Raw genomic sequence first — 19,321 nt, forward strand, 5'->3', positions numbered from 1 at the left:
TCGATCATGAACCCAGACAAAACTGGTTGTTCCCATGTTCTAGTTCTGACTTCCTTAAAGACAAGGAGCCTGTCTGCCCGCCCTACTTCTTAGTATGATTGAGAATGAAATGTTTTCTCTAACAGTGAAGCTGTTAGAGGCATCCCATTCAAATCAAGAATTACAGTTTTCTTTGCTTTGGCAAATAGGAACCATTGGTGCCCATACCAGTTTGGGAAAAATCAAACTACTAGCTGAGGAATACAAATACACTCTATGGAGCAATTTAAACCAACCCAGGGAATTTGTGTCCTCATCTGTTCTGCTGTTTCCAGTGACAACTATTTGGTTGTCCCCATGAACCATTATCTGTGGACACTTCAATCCCCAACCTGCTTGTCTGTGGCAGGGTCTCTGCCACATCTTATCCATCTCTGCTTTTCTGTGCATCAACTATTTCATCGTTGAATAGCTCAAGTCACACGTGTGTAGAACACGTCAAGTGCTACCTTCCAGAAGCAATTCTTCCAAAGATATAGAGACAATGGCAGATGATTTGTTTCCTACTTCAAAAGCAGTTTACCTCTACATTTATCTGTTCTTATTTTCAGAGCTGTTTCTCAGACCTGGCTGAGGTACTTCCCAACATTTTGGAATTAATCAGATACAACATTTGCACATTGCTATTTTCAGTCTCAGAAATGCATCAGGCAAGATCCTGCAAACTTAACAAATTAAGTCTTTTAAATGCTGCTTTAACTCCTTCCCCCTCTCTGTGTATTCAGTGACAGACAGTAGGCTGAAACATGCCTTCATGGCCAGGTAAGGAGCAAACTTAGTACTAGCATTCACGATCTCTAAAGCCGCTTTTAGATTTGACGAGCGGCAGAAATCAGCAGTCTACAGTTGATGAGTGTTTTACAAATGCACAGGAAAGTTACCAGCAACAATTCTCCTTAATAGCCACATTCAAATGTTATGGCTACAAGACTGCCCTTGGAGTGTTATTTTGTCAGTTCTGCTAATTGCTACCATTGTTGGTTGCTTTTCTGCAGTTCACCTAGTAATCCATTTGCAATGACATCTGGTTTGACTTCTGATCTCTCCTACCATCTGTCCAGACCCATATGCAGCTTAGTAGATGCACTGTAAAGGTTATGAGAACTTCAAAACAGTAGTGAAATAGCAAAGATCAGAAAACTCAGAATCACTAAAGAAATTTTAAATTCCAAGTTACCACTTATTTTATCTTCCCATTGCTTTGCCCACGTACTCACTAGCAACTACGTGGTCCTGAAATTACTCTTGGAAGGCAATAATTGGGACAGGAAGTGCAAGGAGGATCACACACTGTTTACCCCGCAGCTAGAAGCTTTGGACTCTTTTGCCAAGCAGATGTTATTTTGCAATAAATCATAAAGGCAAAGACTGCCATGGACCATTTCCTGTCCCTCCAAAGCATCTCCAATTTTGCCAGGCTACTAACGAACACTTGCCAGGAAACAGTGAGGTAAACGGCTAAGACACCCCTGCTTTTCGCTAACCACTTATCACTGGGAGGGGGGGAAAAAAAAAAAAAAGGTACTTGAAACACTGAAAAGTAGGTAAATATTTGCCCACGATTTTATACAACTGACAAGTGTCTGCAGGCTTCTTTCCCATCTACAGAAGCACAGCATTAAAGCAGTATCTGGTAAAGTCCTGAAAAGGAGATGCAGCGCACGCTGCAAGATCTGCTGTTTGACATGGTCATCTTCCCATCACATTGGCTACTTGTAGAAATAGACTTTTACATGAAAAAGAAAAAATATCTTTCACCAGAGCTAATACTTCCAGTTAGGTGCAATGGGGGAACAATTATTTCTCCAGGCACCAAGCAAGAGAGCCAGGAGAAACAGAAGTAAAACTTACTATAGATTAGGGTTGTTCCAGCACCACAAAACCAGCCACAAAAGTATGAAAAGAAATAAACAGCACTAGAGTTTACAATAACAGCCTTTCTTCCACAGCAACTTCAGTTACTTTTATTCCCATTACAGTGCACTATAGAAGATAGATCATATTCTCAGGTAAGACAGGATGGCACACCACTGCTTTCTTTCCATTGGTGATATATTGCTTTATGTAAGTCAGAATTTTAAGTCTATAATGATGAAAAGGGGGCTTCAAAAAAGCAAAATAAGGACTTTTCAACAGGCTTCCTTTTCACTTCTATCTCCCTGAGGCACAGAAACTAGAGCACATATTTTCCTGCCTCTTGAAATGAAGAGGTATCTGCTGTGTACCAGAGCTTATTGCTAAATTTATACAGCCTCATATATTTTCATGTGAAGTGCAGGTATTCCTTGGCATTCTTGACCCAACCCTGCAGGGCTTGGCTACGCAGCACTTCCCAGGCTTCTTGATAATTTAATGAAGCTTCTTTGTAGTCACAATAGGTTTCTAGAGTCTTCATCCTGACACAAAATACACAAGAATGAACAATTTTCTATTAACCTACTGGATGCAAGTATCACAAAATATAAAAAGCCAAGCATTTAATAATGCTGATGCATGCATTATGTTCCATGAATTTTCCTGCGCTGCACTTCTATGGACATTGGAGAGGTCTAAACTCCGAAAGAGCTACTGGTTTTCAATACTGTCAGCAGTCACTATAGCAGCTTCTCAGCAACAGAAGGGACAAAAGTGACAAGAGAAGTGTCTGTATTTGTGACAATAGGTTACAGAAAACTTCTATGGTAGCAAAATATGTAGAAGCAAAGCGAAAAAGGTAGCTAGAGAGGGAAGCTTTGAATTGGGTGGATGTGACTATGTTTTACTAGAATGGATATGACTGTTGGACAGAGAAGAGGCCAGCAAGAAAAAAGACATTTTTTCTTTTCCAGCACAAAATAAATGGGAAGTGCGACAGAAAGAGACAGGAAGCAAGGGGAAATATTTTCATCTTCTCCCTAGAGAAGGAGACAGCAGTTTCCATGCTCTCCTTTCCTCCTTCATGCAGCAGCTGCTCTCCACAATCTCAGCAGAATCACTGGCCAATATGCAGAGAGCATTATATCACTGTTCTTCAAAACAGGAAACAAGATTATCACCGAAACACAAGACAGCACAAGGAAGACCAAAATAATTTAATCAAGAATTGGTTTCTTTCCTCGCTGTCCTCTTCCCATCCTCTTCACAGGATTACAGAATGGTTGAGTTGGAAGAGACCTCTAGACATCACCTAGTCCAAGCCCCCTGCTCCAGCAGGGGCACCCAGAGCACGGGGCACCCGGTCGCATCCAGGCGGGTTTGCAGATCTCCAGAGAAGGAGCCTCCACAGCCTCTCTGGGCAGCCTGTGCCAGGGCTCTGTAATCCTCACAGAAAAGAAGTTTCTCTTCATATCTCATAAGAGATGAGACCTCCTGTGTTTCAGTTTATACCCATTACCCCTTGTCCGGTCACTGGCCACCACCAAGAGTTTTGCCCCATTCTCCTTACGTTCTCCCCTCACATATTTATACATACTCATCAGATCCCATCTCAATCTTCTCTTCTCCAGGCTAAACAGGTCCAGCTCGTTTAGTCTTTCCTCATACGATAGATGCTCCAGTCCCTTAATCACCTTTGTGGCCCTATGCTGGAACCTCTCTAGAAGCTCCATGTTCCTCTTGTCTCGGAGAGCCCAGAACTGCACCCAATACTCCAGGTGCCTCCCAAGAGCTGAGCAGAGGGGCAGGATCCCCTTCCTCAACCTGCTGGCAACGCTCCTCCTGATGCAGCCACGATCCCACCGGCCTTCTTGGCCACAAGGGCCCATTGCTGCCTCATGGGGAACTTCTTGTCAACCAGGACTCCCAATGACTCTCCACGGAGCTGCTTTCCAGCAGGTCAAGCCCTAATCTGTGCTGGTGCCTGGGGTTATTCCTACCCAGGTGCAGGGCCCGGCACTTGCCCTTGTTGAACCTCATGAGGTTCCCCTGTGCCCAGCTCTCCATCCTGTCTAGGTCTCCCTGAATGGCAGCGCAGCCCTCGGAAGCGTCGGCCACTCCTCCCAATTTGGTATCGTCCGCAAACTTGCTCAGGGTGCCCTCTGTGCCCTCATCCAAGTCACCGATGAACAAGCTGAACAGCACCGGCTCCAGCACTGACCCCTGGGGACACCACTGGCCACAGGCCTTCAACTAGACTTGGCCCCATTTATCAGCACCCTCTGGGCTCTGCCATCCAGCCAGTCCTCAATCCACCTCACTGTCCACTCGCCCAGCCCACACTTCCTGAGCTTCCCCATGAGGGTGTTAAGGAAGATGGTGTCAAAAGCCTTGCTGGAGACAAGGTAAACTCTTTCTTCTCTTTCTTCCAGTCAGTCTCTGTCAGCCACATAAAACATGTAACATACATTAGAACCAATAGGAATAAATGAACATGAGTCAAAACAAAAGAGAAAAACTATTTCAGGGGCTCTAATCTAAAAGGTCTGAGAACCACTGCACAAAGTTCCAGAGCAGACTTTCATGTTTTTGTTTTAACAAATGAACACAGGCAAATCCTTAAGAAAAATCAAGAGAAGGTCCTCTGTTTTAGTCTAGATATTTAAACCCCTAAGTCATTTAAAACCCTTGTACTCTTAATTGCTTATCTCTAGCCATCAAAGAGCCACACACATCTCTGTACAACAGCCCATCACCTTCCATTTCCTGTCACTGGAACTGGAATGACCAATAATTCAGACTGAATGGGAAGGAGGAAGAAAACACAACCTTATTTGTGATGGCTCCTGACTATGATTTAAGAAAGGAGAGGATCAGCCATCCCTGTAACAAGCCTGGCACGAAACTCAGTCTGGGTTTATGTGACCAAGTCTCATTTATACTCAGAGACACAGGCAATCAGCCAAACCTTACATGTAAGGCAGATAGCTGACTCTAACAAGTGGATGCCACTCTGCCAAAAAAAAAAAAATGAAGCTTTTATTTCTTTTTGTAATGGACAAGGCATGACTAACAGCAGATAAAATAACCAACAGTACAAAAAATACTCTTTCCCATTATTTCTACTAAGCATTCTGCAAAGAACATAGAAATCTCTGTAGTATTAAATATAACAATTCAAACTAACAATAGCATAATAGTATCTCTTGACACTGCTCAAAAGTTGGCCAACATTCCTTTAGAAGTGAGCACACAAAACAGGAAATTGATGCAGAAACTGAAAGGTGACAGCAAACAGAACCGAGTTAGGTGGCCGCCTGGATGCAATAACAGAAAAGGACCAGTAATTCCAAAATGCTAACCTAAACAACATAAGAGTAGGAGTAGTTAAGTTGTTATGTATATACATAGGTACATGTGTGTGTTTGAGTACATTTTATTGTTTTTGTATTTTAAAATATTATATACACATGCATACATATATATATATATGAAACAGTAACTGGCAGCATTTCAGGTAATCTACCTAGGGGGACAATCCGGGCATTTACATAAGGCATGAGAGATGGACATCTTAAAGATTATCTAGTTTCTGATGAAGTACCTTAATCTGACCAAAAATCTCCTCCTTCCTGCCTTAGCTGAGAGCTAATTAACCAAACCCTGGAAAGCGCAGACAGTAAATTCTATGCTTAACCTGTTACATAAACTAGACCAATCACAAATTCCCAAACTTGCCTCTTCGGACAGCCAGCATCAAAGTTCTACCCAAATGGGCTCTCAACCTGCTCCAATTTAACAGTGCCTTCACTGATCCTCCCAAAAGAGGAGGAGTGAGGCAAGCAAAAAAAATGAAAGAAAAGCAGGATTACAAAAAATAAAAAACAGAAGAATGTAATTACCATTATACTAGTTCCCTACAAAGCTCTAACTGGCCACACTAACCTATGTCTGACAGTGTTCAAGAGTAGATGAGGGAAAGGCTAAGTAAGGAGTGGTCCTTGTCCTTCGTACATAGCCAGCTGAAAAGGACTATGTAATAAGATTGTCTTGATGGAGCAGAAAGGACTGAAGACAACAGAATAAAAAGAGGACCAGAAAGCACAGGGCAGAGGCTTAGAGATAAAGAGGGAAGAAGAAATGGACTGACAGCATAGCACTGAAGCCAGCCATTTGTAGGAGATATCAAGATATATTTGAATGAAAAGAAAAAAAAAAAAAGGTAAGAGTTAAAGACATGAAAATTTAAAGAAAACAATGAGAGTGTGAATGCTTTCATGCCACTCAATTTCAGATAACATAAAAGAAAAAGAGCATGTTATCCGAATACTGTATAGAATAGGAAAGAGAAGAAAGAAAGAGCAATACAAAGACTTGCTATTTTGTTTTTTATTTGAGGAGTAGGAAGGAGGATAGCTTCAAAAGGGAAGCAGCTGGACAGTCCGACTGGTGAGCTAGCACCTCTGCTGTATAAACAGAGTTTGCGCAGCCTCAAAATGATGCCACATCTGTGAGCCAGCTGGATTTGGACAGGAGAAAGAGAAAAATGATAAAGGACAAAAAAGTCAAAGGAAATTACAAAGCCACTAGAATCTAAAAAGGCCTGAGGCGAAGTGACTTTATATAAGCAGCAGATGATTAGCACAATGAATCACCTAACCAACAGCACACATTTCACTTTGATGAAACTGTAGTAGCTAAATAAGCATCGAGCAACCTCCACCCCAAAGAAATTAGTATTTTGTTATATATTTAAAATAGAAAAAGAAGAAACATATCTCTATATCACATCCGTTGAAGTCATTTCAACAATAATGTGGTTTATGTATACATCAGTGCATTTAGTTAGGTCGATTTTCATACCTACACTGAAGAAATAACTGGAATCCTTAATCCACAAAACATAGGAGCAAGCGAAATACAAGGATTAAAGAAAGACTCCATGCACTCTTGGCTGAGTTCCTCTTATCTAATGGCTTGGTGCCACTGAAAGAGAGGTGGCCTGTCTCCCCTGCTTCCAGCCATACACAGCGCCTACTTCTTCCTCCCACTCCCCACATGTTTTTTCCCACCCCCTCCATGGGTTCCATTACTTGTTTCAGTTTCCATGAACAAATTCACCTCAGTAATCCAGCAAAAATCACTGAACACAAGGAAAGCTTTCTGCTATGTTAGCTAGATGAAGCAGCAACCTAGTGTTGGAGAAGCACCACTGATAGAAAGAAAGAGCCGCAGGAGCATATGGCCCTATTAGTAACTGCAAGCAATTAAATGAGCTTGACATATGGTCTAATCACATCCCAGGACTGGCAAATTTATAGCTGAAAATAAGACCGAAACAAAAAAACAACTTCCAAAACAATGGATTTGGAACCTTCTCCATCACTTTTAATCTCTAAGCAGAAGTCAGAGATCTATTTATCCTTCCTAAAGTGAGGCTTCAGATCAGAACGGCTGCACCAAACTCTTACCTCCAAAGTAGGAAGCTCCCTGTGATTTTTCCTCCTCTCTCATTAACGCATGAGATGCGTTTATTCACTTTTCCAAGGAAGTGAATAAAAAGACCTAGAAAGACTCTTCCTAACCCAAGCACATGCCATATTCTTCAAGTCTGAGATTTTAACAAGTTTATCAAAAGTGAGACTCATGAGAAGATTCTGGTATCATCACAGTACACTCGGGATTTATGAAGATAAATTCACTTTTCTAGCTATTTGAGAAAACTTTACCTGAGGGTGTCTGGTAGAATCTCCTGTGAAATACTTGTCACCAGCTTTTGGAATGTATGGAAGAGTTCTACTTTACAGATCTTGGATCTGATAGAAAAAAAGGGAAATCAGAAATTTGAATCAGACTTCTCAGAGTAAAAAAAAAAAAAAAAAAAAAAACCAACTCACATCTCCCTTTCCCCCATATTGCTGAAGTAGATCTGTCACATCAGACCTAGAGCAATGACTGATCAGTTGATCCTGTCCTCTCTTATACAGGTTGGTCTGGAAGTTCTCAAAAATGACTAACCACATCCCAGAACCATGTAGTTCTAGAACTGCTTTCAAGAACAACCGAATAAAGTGTACCTAAAAGCATTTTGTGTGACAAAAAAGGCAATATCTGAATAATTCTGTCTTCACAAGAATGCTGATATGATGTATTCAGCAACAGTAGTAAGGTAGTTAAATACAAAAAGGCTCCTTCATCCTTTGAATAATGAAAGTCAAGTTTTAAAAGTCTTTTATAGATGCCACAGGCACCCCTACCTGCAGACCTTAAACTCTTCTCGCCAGACAGTTGTTTTAAAAATGTGTTGTTTTGAAAGTTTCTCTTATTTTCTCAACTGATTTAAGTCTTCTGTATTTGTCCTTACAATGACTGATTTAATTTTCCAAAACATGCAATCTGATTCTCCAGAAGCATTTAAAAAGCTTCATATTTTGCTATTAATTTGCATGCTCCAAATGTTCATCTTCATATTAATTTACCAAGATTCATAATATAGTTTTTGGTGTTTCAGTTAATCAAGCATTAACAAAAGCACATACCAGAAAGTCCACCTACAAATTCCTTCTGCTCAGTGAGTTTTACCTTACTTGTATCTAATGTTATCTAGATGCGGTTTCCATGCTACATAGAGAAGAGGGAAAAAAAGTTACTAATCAGCAAGATTCCTGAAGGGGGGAGGGAGGGCAAAAAAAAAAAAAAAGAAAGAAAAAAGGGGGTGGTGGGTAGAAATGCAATTCCTGTTTAATAATCAAAAAAACTCTCTCTATTCCTCCACTCCTAGGATATAAACTCTGCATTTGGATGTTTATCACAAAAGCATAACTGTTTAATTATTTCTTAACACAGTTTTTAATTCTGATTTCCTAAGGAAACAAAACTTCTTCAATTACGCTGTCTTGTATACTCCCTCTAATAACTTTTGAATATTTTAACCTTCCAACAAAACTAAGCTGCTACAGTTTTGTGTAAACTCACAGGTAGCAGAAGGCTCTCAGGAGTTTTACAGTTGATACAAAAATGTTATATAGCAAGTTTAAGTCCACAAAACAAATGTTAGTGTTTTTTTTATATATAAAATATTTTAATTATACGTAATTAAATAATATAACTTATATAATTAAATTATAATGTTTTATTTTATTATATTTATACATCTTCTGGAATAGTTTGCACACCACACATTGCAAACTGTTTTTCACAAAAGTCACCCAGGTCACCTGTGATAACAATACCCCAGACACTGATACTGTTCACAAGCTACAAGATTCCTGGTCCTCTTCTTTCTGGAGATGGGTTGGAAAGAGTGAGCGGAGATTTCTTCCTTTTCAGACAATGCCTTTTGCATCCCACAGAGCTAAGACAGATGAATGTCTGCCGACAGGTGAGATACATGCATCCAGATATCACAGCATTCCCACACCTGCTCTGATGGCTGCCGATGTCCTTCTTTGTTGTTCCCTGACGAAAGCCGTTTGAGGTGACATCCAGAGGTTGCTCAGGGACTGCACTCCAACTGATAGCTGCAGAAGAAAGCTTTAAGAACAAGACAGACACCCAGCACAAAAACAAACCTTACAGTTTCTTTTAGGCACTGCGTTCACATGATACTGAGCTACTTACCCAAATAATTCAGATAAACTCTTAAGAGTTTGGAACCATGATTTCACCTTAATCAGCTTCTTTAGAAGGTGATGCCTTGAAACACTTGGCCCCCAGCTTCATGATTCTCCCCCTTTTAAGGGATTTTTACCTTCTGTTGTGTATCCTGCCTGGAAAACTATGAAGAAATCTCCAGGCTTATTTTCATATTATGCTTTCAAACACTCCTCATCCTGCCACTTGCATCAGTCACCCTGTTTTTCCTTTTTAAGTTTATCTGAGGTCATCTACATAGTGCTCTGGGTCTCACACATCATACAATTATAGACAATATTTTAAAAATATTACTAGTCATCTAACAATAAACTTCTGGAAGACACATTAATTGCCAACATCCTTATCTTCTGCCCACACCCCAGTACTTAATTACCATCTTGAGCTATAAAAATATTGCTGCTGGAACTCTGAATTTTACCTCAGCATTGCAGTATTTCCCTTCAGCTCCTAAAATACATCTTTGAATTTGACATTACCGATAAACTCACATCAAATATCATTACTTAACCCTCTCTCAGTCCACTATCATTTATTCTTGCCATCTTTCACGACACTTTATAAGATTAATTTGGTTGCAAATCTAACCTTAGACTTGAGAACTATGTGAGCTCTCTGAAAGGAGTCAAGCCATAAGACTACATCACGAGCATGACTTCCATCTTCATCACCATGATGAGAAAGACAATGTCCCAAAACTGTCAATTGAATTTTTATACTGCACTACTCTGTATTCCTTCTACATTCACAGATTTCTGGAGAGACTGCAAGCATAAAACTGCATGATGAGTTTTAGAGTCTTGTCTTCCTTACCAAGAAAAACTAATAACTAGCTGATATAAGCCTTTTGTTATATTTTGTCCTCCTATCACCATTAGAACATGTCTTCACCTGTTACTTTCCATCTTTTTATTTCAATCAGTATGAAAACTGCCTACATAGAATTATCAGGAGAGCATGAATATTAACAGTTAAGTTCTGCTCTGAAATTAACATCTTGCTGCAAGTCATACTTTGTCATAAGCACTAGCAATGGAATTCAATTTTACAAAATTTCCTCAAAATTACTTTATATTTTCTTTTGAACTATGAGTGGGCAATTACTTTTGTGTCTAGTTGAGGTTAACTCACCTGCACCACAGGGAACAAGCTTTGTTTTGCTGTTAGTTTGAGCTTCCTGGATTGCCTGACGGCTATGTTCAAATTGAAGATTTGACTGCAAGAGTTGAACCTCCTGAGTGAGGAAGCCATCTGGTAAAAATGAGATCTGCTGACACCTAAAGTAAAAATGGAAGAATGCAAGTGTTTTAAAATCTGATTTTACAAGACAAGTAGATTTGTAAAATCTCCCTTCATAATCTGAAATGTATTACTTTTTAAACTGAGAGGTTCTTTTTTCTTCTAAACAATACTTGATTAGGTTCTAGAAGTCAGATACTTTAGTAGGACCCTGCCCGTTCCAGAAAACGGTAGTGAATTAATTTTAAAACAGATCCAGTTAAAAGCATAAATCCATTGAGTATAAAAGAGAGAATGATATCCTGAGCCAAGTCAATCCTTTCAGATGATCTGGCCTGACACCTGTCTATTAAATGCAGCGGTTCCAGTCCCCTTTTCTCTCTTGTTCTCCTTTTCTAATCAATAAATTCTCTGCATTCCCCTGTATCTTTCTCTAATGCTCACTGATTCCTTTTGCTGAATTGATTCAGCTTCCTAAAGAAGAATTTTTTACTCTTTTGGGCTGGGATAATTTTGATCAACTCAAGGATCTGAGAAGCACAAAAGTCACTGCACATTTCACAACCTTCCTCGTTTAGCACCAGTGGAATCTGCCTCCTGACAGTTTATATTATCAGATCGCTTCTACTCACTGCAGGGAGAAATACAATATCTTCAATGTATTTGGGAATCAAAGAAACTGGCAATTTGACCCCAAAGAAATTGCACCTAGGCTTTGTGCTTCTAGTCTAACACAACTTTTTCTCTTTTTTTCCAGATGACCAGTAAAAGCTATGTACATGTTAGATATTTCAAACTGTTGCAAAGATCCATCCTTTCAATCATCCCTAAAGGTGGAAAATACTCAAAAGTTCTAGTTCTTTCGGTTTCCAGAGCAGCAGGATAAGAAACAAGTATTTCAGAGTTAGGGAGCCACAAATCTCATTCTTATAGACACCGAGGGCCCAGATTTCATGGCCGAATTCTGAAGCACAACTCTCAGAACGCATGACAACTGCAAAGGTGATCTTGCATTGCACATCCAAACCAAGTGTACCTTTGAATGGCGAAAAAGGCCAAGGAGAGATACTAGCTTGAATGCAAGCACGAAGCATGCCTGCATGTAAAGTTTGGCACAAAAGTTACATAGTAACAGTTAACAACTCTGCAAACAAAAATGCATGTGAACTCATGGTTTCCCAAACTGTTTGTCAAACAGTACTCATCTTTCTAAACAAAAAGGGACAGCATGCAGCAGTTTCTGTGTTTGTAACTCAGTATCCTCAGCTGAGCAACGCACTGAGAGAACACAAATCAGTCAAAACTTTGCAACAGCATCTTTCAGAAACCTCTAGTTAGAGCAGTCAAAACAATGATTCTGAAATCTTACACTGGCTGGATTTGCATGTATACGGAATAACCTAAATAACATTATTCTAGAAAACTAAGTTTGAATCAAAGCTTGGGAAGATTTTAAAAAGCAGAAAATAAACTGATTTTATTATAAATCCTTCTAAAGTAAGCTTTAAATGCTGCTTGACCAGGTACTTACGGAAAAATTAAGTCTGAAATCAGCTTCTAAAATCTGCAAAACCTGCACAAGAACTAGTAGGATCTCATATAGGGCCAAATTTTAACAGGTTTTGCAAAGCAAATCCCAAAGACAACTTTTCCACAATTACTCTGTGCGACAGTATTCTGTCTCAGTGTACACACAAGCACTATCTATGTAATAGTAACAGCAAACTGTTCCTAAGTGAAGTCCCAAAGCTGCAAACTGATGTTCTGTGTGACTATCTTATTCACCTGAAATCAAAACCTGCTAGTTACATATTCTTTCTATAATCCTTACCTACCTGGCCTCTTGAAATCAATATTCTCTCTCTCATAAAACAGTAATGTTCAGTATTTACAAGGCACAGACATAAGAATTTGATACATCCATGACTAAAGTTGAAAGGGTGAAAACAAACTGAAAAATAAATGTCAAAATGTTATTTCAAATTCCGTGTCTCAAAAAGGTTAGCAATGGTTCACACATTTAATCAAAAAAAATCTACCTGCATATTTATTTGGACTCTTTTTTAATCAGGGTGCCTTTATGAACCTTTTTTTAAAAATAAACTTTAGGAAGGATCTGTGTTATTCAGCCACTTGAAAGAAAAACCAGACCTCTTTCTCACCAACACAAAGTTTCTATAAGAGAGAAGTTATTGATACTCACAATTATTTGTGAAGTATTAATACATAAATAAAAAGTATTTCTTAAAATTATATCCTCAAATAGTGTAAGGAGTGCAAGGCGAGTTCAGCTTCATCGTGCTAAAACAAACAAAATATACCCTCAGTTTGTCACCTTTTATTTTCTGTTGGAAGGCTTCCAAAAAGGCCAGGTGGTAACAAACAATCATAACTTGAAGGAGGAGAAAATAGGTGGATCTCGAATCTACCACAAAGTAGTTTTAAGTCTTCAAATTTTATAGGTCAACAATAATCACCTTTTCTCCATACTACACAAAGCTATTTTCTGCAAATGTGAATCTGCAGAAACTCCCATTTTCTGCAGATGACTTTGGTGCAAAATCCTGCCAGCTGTGCGACAGATGTTTTCCATAACTAGTCTCTGTATGCACTATCTGATTTTCAAAGGAGGTCACTTACCTTCCAATAATTGCTCTTCGCATAGCTTCTTGGCTATATGGACACTTCCCCACTACAATTGCTGACAGATATACCGGACGCTGCAGGAAATGCATCAGAAGAGCTCCTTGACATCCTAGTACATTCCAGCGAGCTATTTTATCGCTGCAGGACATGGAGCGTGTTCTGTCCCCACGACCTGGCTTCACTCGCAATAATCCCACACAGTGATATGCTATTCCAGGTTTTTGAATGTTGCCTAACTCTCCAGGTACGCACTTTGCTCCGGTTCTATAAACATCGACCACCTTGGCTCTGCCTAGGCCAGCATCCTTATCAGCTCTTTGCATCTCTGCAGAATATTCAAAGCTCTTTGGATTGGTGTTGTCTTCTAAGCTTGCTTGCTTCCCAGATACTTGCTGAACAGCCAAGTCTTCAGTGATCACAGGAAAACAGTCATTAACAGTTTTTATTTTCTTGGTTACAAGATTACTTGCCATTTCCTCTAATTTCCTTTTACCTTCTGGACCCAAACGCTCATGGTTTCTACAACACTTTGCTGATGCAAAATCTGCATTTTCTGCAACCACTGGCTTAGAAAGTTGGTTCTCTGGCTCACTCATTGGAATAATAGAGGCATCTCCACCTAGAACAAAGGAAATTACTCCTAAACTGGGCAAAAATGCGCCTCAAACGAAAAATCCTCATGCTAGTAATATTAAAACTACCATTAGTTTTCACAGATCTGTGCTCAGAAAAATACAGATACAAAAACATACTCTTCAAACAACAGCTCTGTACAGTGATGAATCATACTTAAGTGAGATTTGAGACAGCATATGTTGAGTTTCAGTGAGATGTGCATTCAGCAAAAGAAGAAATAATTTCAACAGCAAGATTTAACTAGAATTAAAAAGGGAATAGTTCCAAAATGGTTTGACAGACCACAAGCAGAGCTGAAGACTCAAAGTAAAACTTGCCTGATCCAACTAAATGCCAATCCCAAAAGAACAGTCAATGCAAGCCCTATTAAATCAGGGTGAAAGCTTTAAGCTAGGCTAGCAAGACAAGCTCAGAATCAAAACCAGGAGGCTGAATTCAAATCAAACAAATCCTGAAAGAAAAGGTAGTCAGGTTATGCTCTTGCTGTTAAACTTGAGGATGTATATTCTATACTTGTATGTGCATTAATGAAGAAAATCATCAAAGCTAACTCTAGCAATGCAATCCGGATAGGAACACCTGTACTACTTATTGAAAGACTTGCCCTGCATGAAGCATATTTTGAGAATATTCAGCATATTTTGAGAATACTTAAGACTAGTTTGCTCTGGTAACGGACTGGCTACTGAAAAGAACATACAGTACTGTTAAGAATGTGGTAACACCTTTTTCCTCCTACAGACTTATCTTTTTTAGTTTTGTTTTTTTAGGACACAAGGAGTAAGTGCTTCCTGTAGCAAGACAAAAGGTTGCAATTCATTCCATAAAAGGTTTTAGGAACAGAGGTAAATGGCAATGATTTTCATTAAAATGAGAGTCCAGGGAAACAGCATTTAAAGCAAAGCGACAGGGAAACATAACCGTAATTGTCAGGACCTCTGATAAGTATGGTCGTTTCTGAAAAAGAAAATGATAATCCATTTCTGTTTAAAAGGAAAGTGAAACATGCCATTCTAATAAGTAGGATATTAGATTTACTTATTCCTTGTGGCTCACATCCAGTTAGACAAAGTACCTATTATCTCTGGAAGACAGGTCAAATACTTCTTAGGGCATAAACAGATTACAAGAATTACTGCTTCACTCACTAAAGACTAAAGAAAGGTAAAGGGTCAGAAAAGATTCCATAAGAGGAGGGCATGAAATTAGTTTGCTCCAATTTTCTTCTTGGTTTACTTCCAATATTTCTTCTTTGAAATTATTGTTTGAGTGTACTTACATGGGGTATGACTGGAGAAGAAAATAAATATGATATTTGGTTTGAGTTTCCATTTTCCAGTTTTGGTTCCTGGAATGAAGATGCTGCACTGCTGGTAGGAAACCGCCAGATGCATCTGATGGAGAAGATACCTGTTGGGCAAAAAGTTTACAAGATTTGCATGCTTAATTTGTGGTGCAAGTGAAAACAATAAACTTCAGAGGCCCACTAGTGCTTGTTCATTTCTGGTAAAGGAACCCAAACGATTGGTTATGCTTCTGCAGACAGATCTGACCCAAACAAACTCCACAACACACAATCAGAAGCTTAGCAACAAGAGCTCAAACGTGAGATTCAGAAGAGTTAGCTACCTCCTCAATTTGTAGATCTCTTCCCATCTATACTTTTTACCAACACCGCCACTCATCTAATTCTGTGAGAATCAGCACAGTGGCATAAAAGTACAGAAACTTTATCCCTTGTTTTTGTATTATTACTATACTCCCGGTTTAGCTCCTTCAGACAGTTTATTCCATGTATGTGGTGAAAAACGGCTACCGTTCTTTACATTTGATTAGTCATTTTTGACATCTAGACCAGCATTTACGTCACATAAAAATCACATCCTCTTTCTTCATATAGAGGGTCTATTACAACGCAGATGAAAAAAAACTTCCCTGAAAGCACCCTAAAATACTAATCAGATCTGTAAAAATTAGGTTAATCTCCTGCCAACAAAAGGAGCAGAGAAGAGTTGCCTACACAGAGCTAATATCTCCTCTTTCATTATCTTCTCATGGCATTCTGGCCATTTGAGATAAAAAGCAAAGCATTCACAGCATGACAGCTTCAAGTGGCATTAAACAACAGTGCACAGACTTCATGCCTCACCTCTGGAAGCTCCTCTTGGCCACAATTTCAGCATGACTGTCATTCAGAATGTCCCCTACAACAACATCCACAGAAGAACAATACCAGACCATTACTGAAGAGGAGATGAACAAAGCCAACACTACAGAAAGAACAGAGTCTAACAGGTCACGTGCTCCTCCCAGTTTGGCAGCATTTGAAGATTTAGCACTGGTTAGGTAAAACAGCTGGGTTATTCCAAAATATTTAAACTTTGAATAATTACAGGAGGTCAAAAGCCTGTATAAAAGAACGCAAGCCCTCACCCCTGAAGTAAATCAGAGACAGATTTAAATAATAAATTTAACATCTCCTGAAATCTGAAATCCTTTGCGCACAGGCTTCCTTCAGTGTCTTCCTGGCACAGTGACTCATGATACTCTCAGCATAAGCATTATATCCAATGATTTTTATGTGTTTCAGTTTTTGGTCAAAACTTATTGCTGCACCAAAACTGACAACAAAGAAATCTGTATAGTTATTCAAAATGCAGTTTATCAGGCCTACCTGCCTGCCTCTATACCTAAAGGAACAGGACAGAAACTGTGAGCTATATGTTATTTCAAAGTAAAAGGTTGTATGATAAAGGTACATCTCCTCCTTAAGTTACAACTCCTGAACTTTTTAAGCTTTTCCACGATCACTCTACACATAGTCCTTTAAACTCCTTACCAGTTCATCAGTAGCCCTAGTAAGGCAAGAGGAGCTAAAATGCCCAGGTAAGTGACGCTACTGATTTATAGGAAGGTACCTTTTTGGTGCACTACCCATGTATCTAACAATTTGATATTTTATTTAATTCCCAATCAGCTGCTGAAGAGATGCTTTGGCTGCATGCTATTCAATTAGAGCATGCTATTGGGTCTTTTTAAACATTCATTTTCTTTATATTTTCTTCTTACTTCTTTCTAACTCTAATTAACTTAAACTTGCTACAACATCTGCACGTTTTTTTCCACACCAGTATTATTCCTTTTTTAAGGCAGACAAGAAGCTAGTCCAGAATTTTGTCCCCGATAACACCAATCCTTTAACAAATCATTCTTGCTGCCTCTCATACTCTTGATCAAAGACAACAGTCTCTTCCTCAATTCATTTTGCCAGGTGCAACTTAAAAGAGTTACCATCAAAGCCTCTAGAAGGCTTACAGAAATACACGAACTACTTTACCTTCTAAAATACTAATACGCTAAAGACTGTAAAAGTTTGCTCAAAGAAACCAAGCCTCTCTAACTGGACATTATTGCAACCTTTTCTTCTCAGTCTGTACTACCCATGTTCTAAGACTGCTTAGTCACAGGAAACATCCATAGAAATCTAGAAAACTAAATTTATATCTAAATCTAAAAAACAAAATTTATATTTTATATTTTTATCTTTTGCCTCCCAAAATCATTTGCATATGAAATAGGAAGGATTTCTAAGGAACATGAACATGCTTGTCAGTGACATGCGACAAAGCAATCTATCTTGCTCCGTTTCTCCTCTGAACTCTAAGGAAGGTAGAAAGCCAGTATCAGCATATTCATGGAGCTGAAAATCTGACAAACGCATCCCTCAAACAAAAAAACCAAACCAAAACAAACAAACAAAAAGTCCCATAATAAATGGCTTACCAGAATCAATAGCTGTGGGAAATTACATATCTATCCCATATACTTACTGTACAAATACTTGTACTATCTAACTTCAGAATATATGGAAAAATACCCTACTACCATCTTTCTAGAATCTACACTAACATTATGCTAGTATATTCTGCACCAGACTAAAAAAGTTGACTGAGAACAATAAATTTTGATACATTTGGTTAATAGCTAGTAGTATGTCAGTAACGATTTCCACACATAAAAAATTTATTTACCTTTAAGGGAGCAAGTGTACCAAACATGCAGAGGAGCCATTTTGGCTGCCTGACATGCTCTCTACTTGCCAAGTGGGAGGTTTGCCTTACGTTTTTGGCTTCCCTCTGAAAGCCTGCACTCAGTATAGGACATCATCTAGAACACCAGCAGGAATGAAGCTATAATAGGTATTCAGCTAGGCTCTTGCATTTTCCACCATGCTTACCTGTTTTTCTCATTTTGTTTTCACCGATACATTTTGTTCCAGTCCCCATGGCAACAACTTCCTTGTTTACTAAAAAGGGAAACAAGATTACCTAAAAAAACCATCATCAGAAGCATCCACTCATACAGCCACTTTGGTAAGAAAGCAGACATAAGATTGCATAGGTGGCAAGGTACAGTGAAGGAGGCATAGAGATGCATTCCAGGCAGGAGACGGAGCATCAGTTGGAGAACTGAACAAAGAGGGTGCAACAGTGGTAAGGATAGCCCAACCTTCCCCGGCAGGAATGCTAACACAGGCATCATATGCCTGGCAGCCAACAAACACTAATAGAGGATTCCTCCTCAAAGATGTAAAAGAACCGGAAAGTAGGACATGATATGGCATGACAATATGGAAACACCAATTATGCAAAAGAAAAAAAAATGGTGAAATGAACACAAATGCACACTGTGCTAACGCAGCCTGTTGAAGGCAACTGAATTGAGGTCTTTCTAAGATTCTAACAAATAACATCTGAACACCCTTTTGCAGGGGGTTACAAAAGGAAATCAGCTCCTGCCCAGATTTTCACCACTTAATGAGTAGCTAAATACAAGCTTTTACCTTCTTAGTTAAAGTCTGAGAAGAGCAGGATTTTACTATCGTTATCTCTTTTCAAGCAGGAGCTCCAAAAAGCTCTTAGCACTGCAGACTGTAAATTACTTGGGAAGAGAGAGAATTAAAAAAGATGGAATTTTCTTCCTTTTTTTTTTTTCTCTATTTTGAGGGATGTGTGCATAAGTTTATGTCAGGGAGACTCTGCTGACAAAACACTGCTCCTCTTACCCTGTGTGCTCTGTGGACTAGCACCATCCTCTCCGCACACTGCTGGCTCCACTTTGACAACAGCTGCCAGGGAAGTCCACTCCCTGTTTGGGTCTGGCTTCCCCTGTTTCGGGAGCACGGAGCTATAGTGCACGTAACAGAGATGAGCGATCTCATCGGCCGACCACATCACCACGGCGGAAAAAGCGT

The 19,321-nt window shown here is 39.2% G+C and overlaps 1 protein-coding gene across 2 annotated transcripts; it reads right to left on the minus strand.

Annotated features, from left to right (window-relative positions):
• Positions 1-1,967: 1,967 nt before the first annotated feature.
• On the minus strand, positions 1,968-19,303 carry ADAT1 (adenosine deaminase tRNA specific 1). Of its 2 annotated transcripts, XM_010216718.2 has the most exons (9): positions 19,133-19,303; positions 18,305-18,373; positions 16,217-16,271; positions 15,347-15,477; positions 13,426-14,050; positions 10,678-10,823; positions 9,314-9,413; positions 7,623-7,709; positions 1,968-2,435 (listed from the first exon to the last, which is right to left on the minus strand). In XM_010216718.2, the coding sequence occupies exons 1-9, from the start codon at positions 19,299-19,301 to the stop codon at positions 2,303-2,305; spliced, it is 1,515 nt and encodes a 504-aa protein (XP_010215020.2). In that variant the 5' UTR covers positions 19,302-19,303; the 3' UTR covers positions 1,968-2,302. The 2 variants fall into 2 exon arrangements, with proteins under 2 accessions (XP_010215020.2, XP_088382319.1); XM_088526193.1 differs by lacking the exons at positions 18,305-18,373; positions 19,133-19,303 and having other exon boundaries at positions 16,205-16,272.
• Positions 19,304-19,321: the final 18 nt, after the last annotated feature.

This window comes from Tinamus guttatus, unplaced genomic scaffold, assembly GCF_059628265.1.
Source record: "Tinamus guttatus ecotype Peru unplaced genomic scaffold, ASM5962826v1 Tinamus_guttatus_pri_ptg000244l, whole genome shotgun sequence".
Lineage (NCBI taxonomy): Eukaryota > Metazoa > Chordata > Aves > Tinamiformes > Tinamidae > Tinamus > Tinamus guttatus.

What these genes read in the sequence shown, in the direction of transcription:
- ADAT1 (XM_010216718.2), bottom strand. Translation starts at nt 19,301, where the DNA reads ATGTGGTCGGCCGATGAGATCGCTCATCTCTGTTACGTGCACTATAGC. An exon ending in TAGTCCACAGAGCACACAGG is followed by an intron (nt 18,374 to 19,132) that starts GTAAGAGGAGCA and finishes TTCCCTTTTTAG; the next exon opens with TAAACAAGGAAGTTGTTGCC. An exon ending in AAACAAAATGAGAAAAACAG is followed by an intron (nt 16,272 to 18,304) that starts GTAAGCATGGTG and finishes ATGTTGTTGTAG; the next exon opens with GGGACATTCTGAATGACAGT.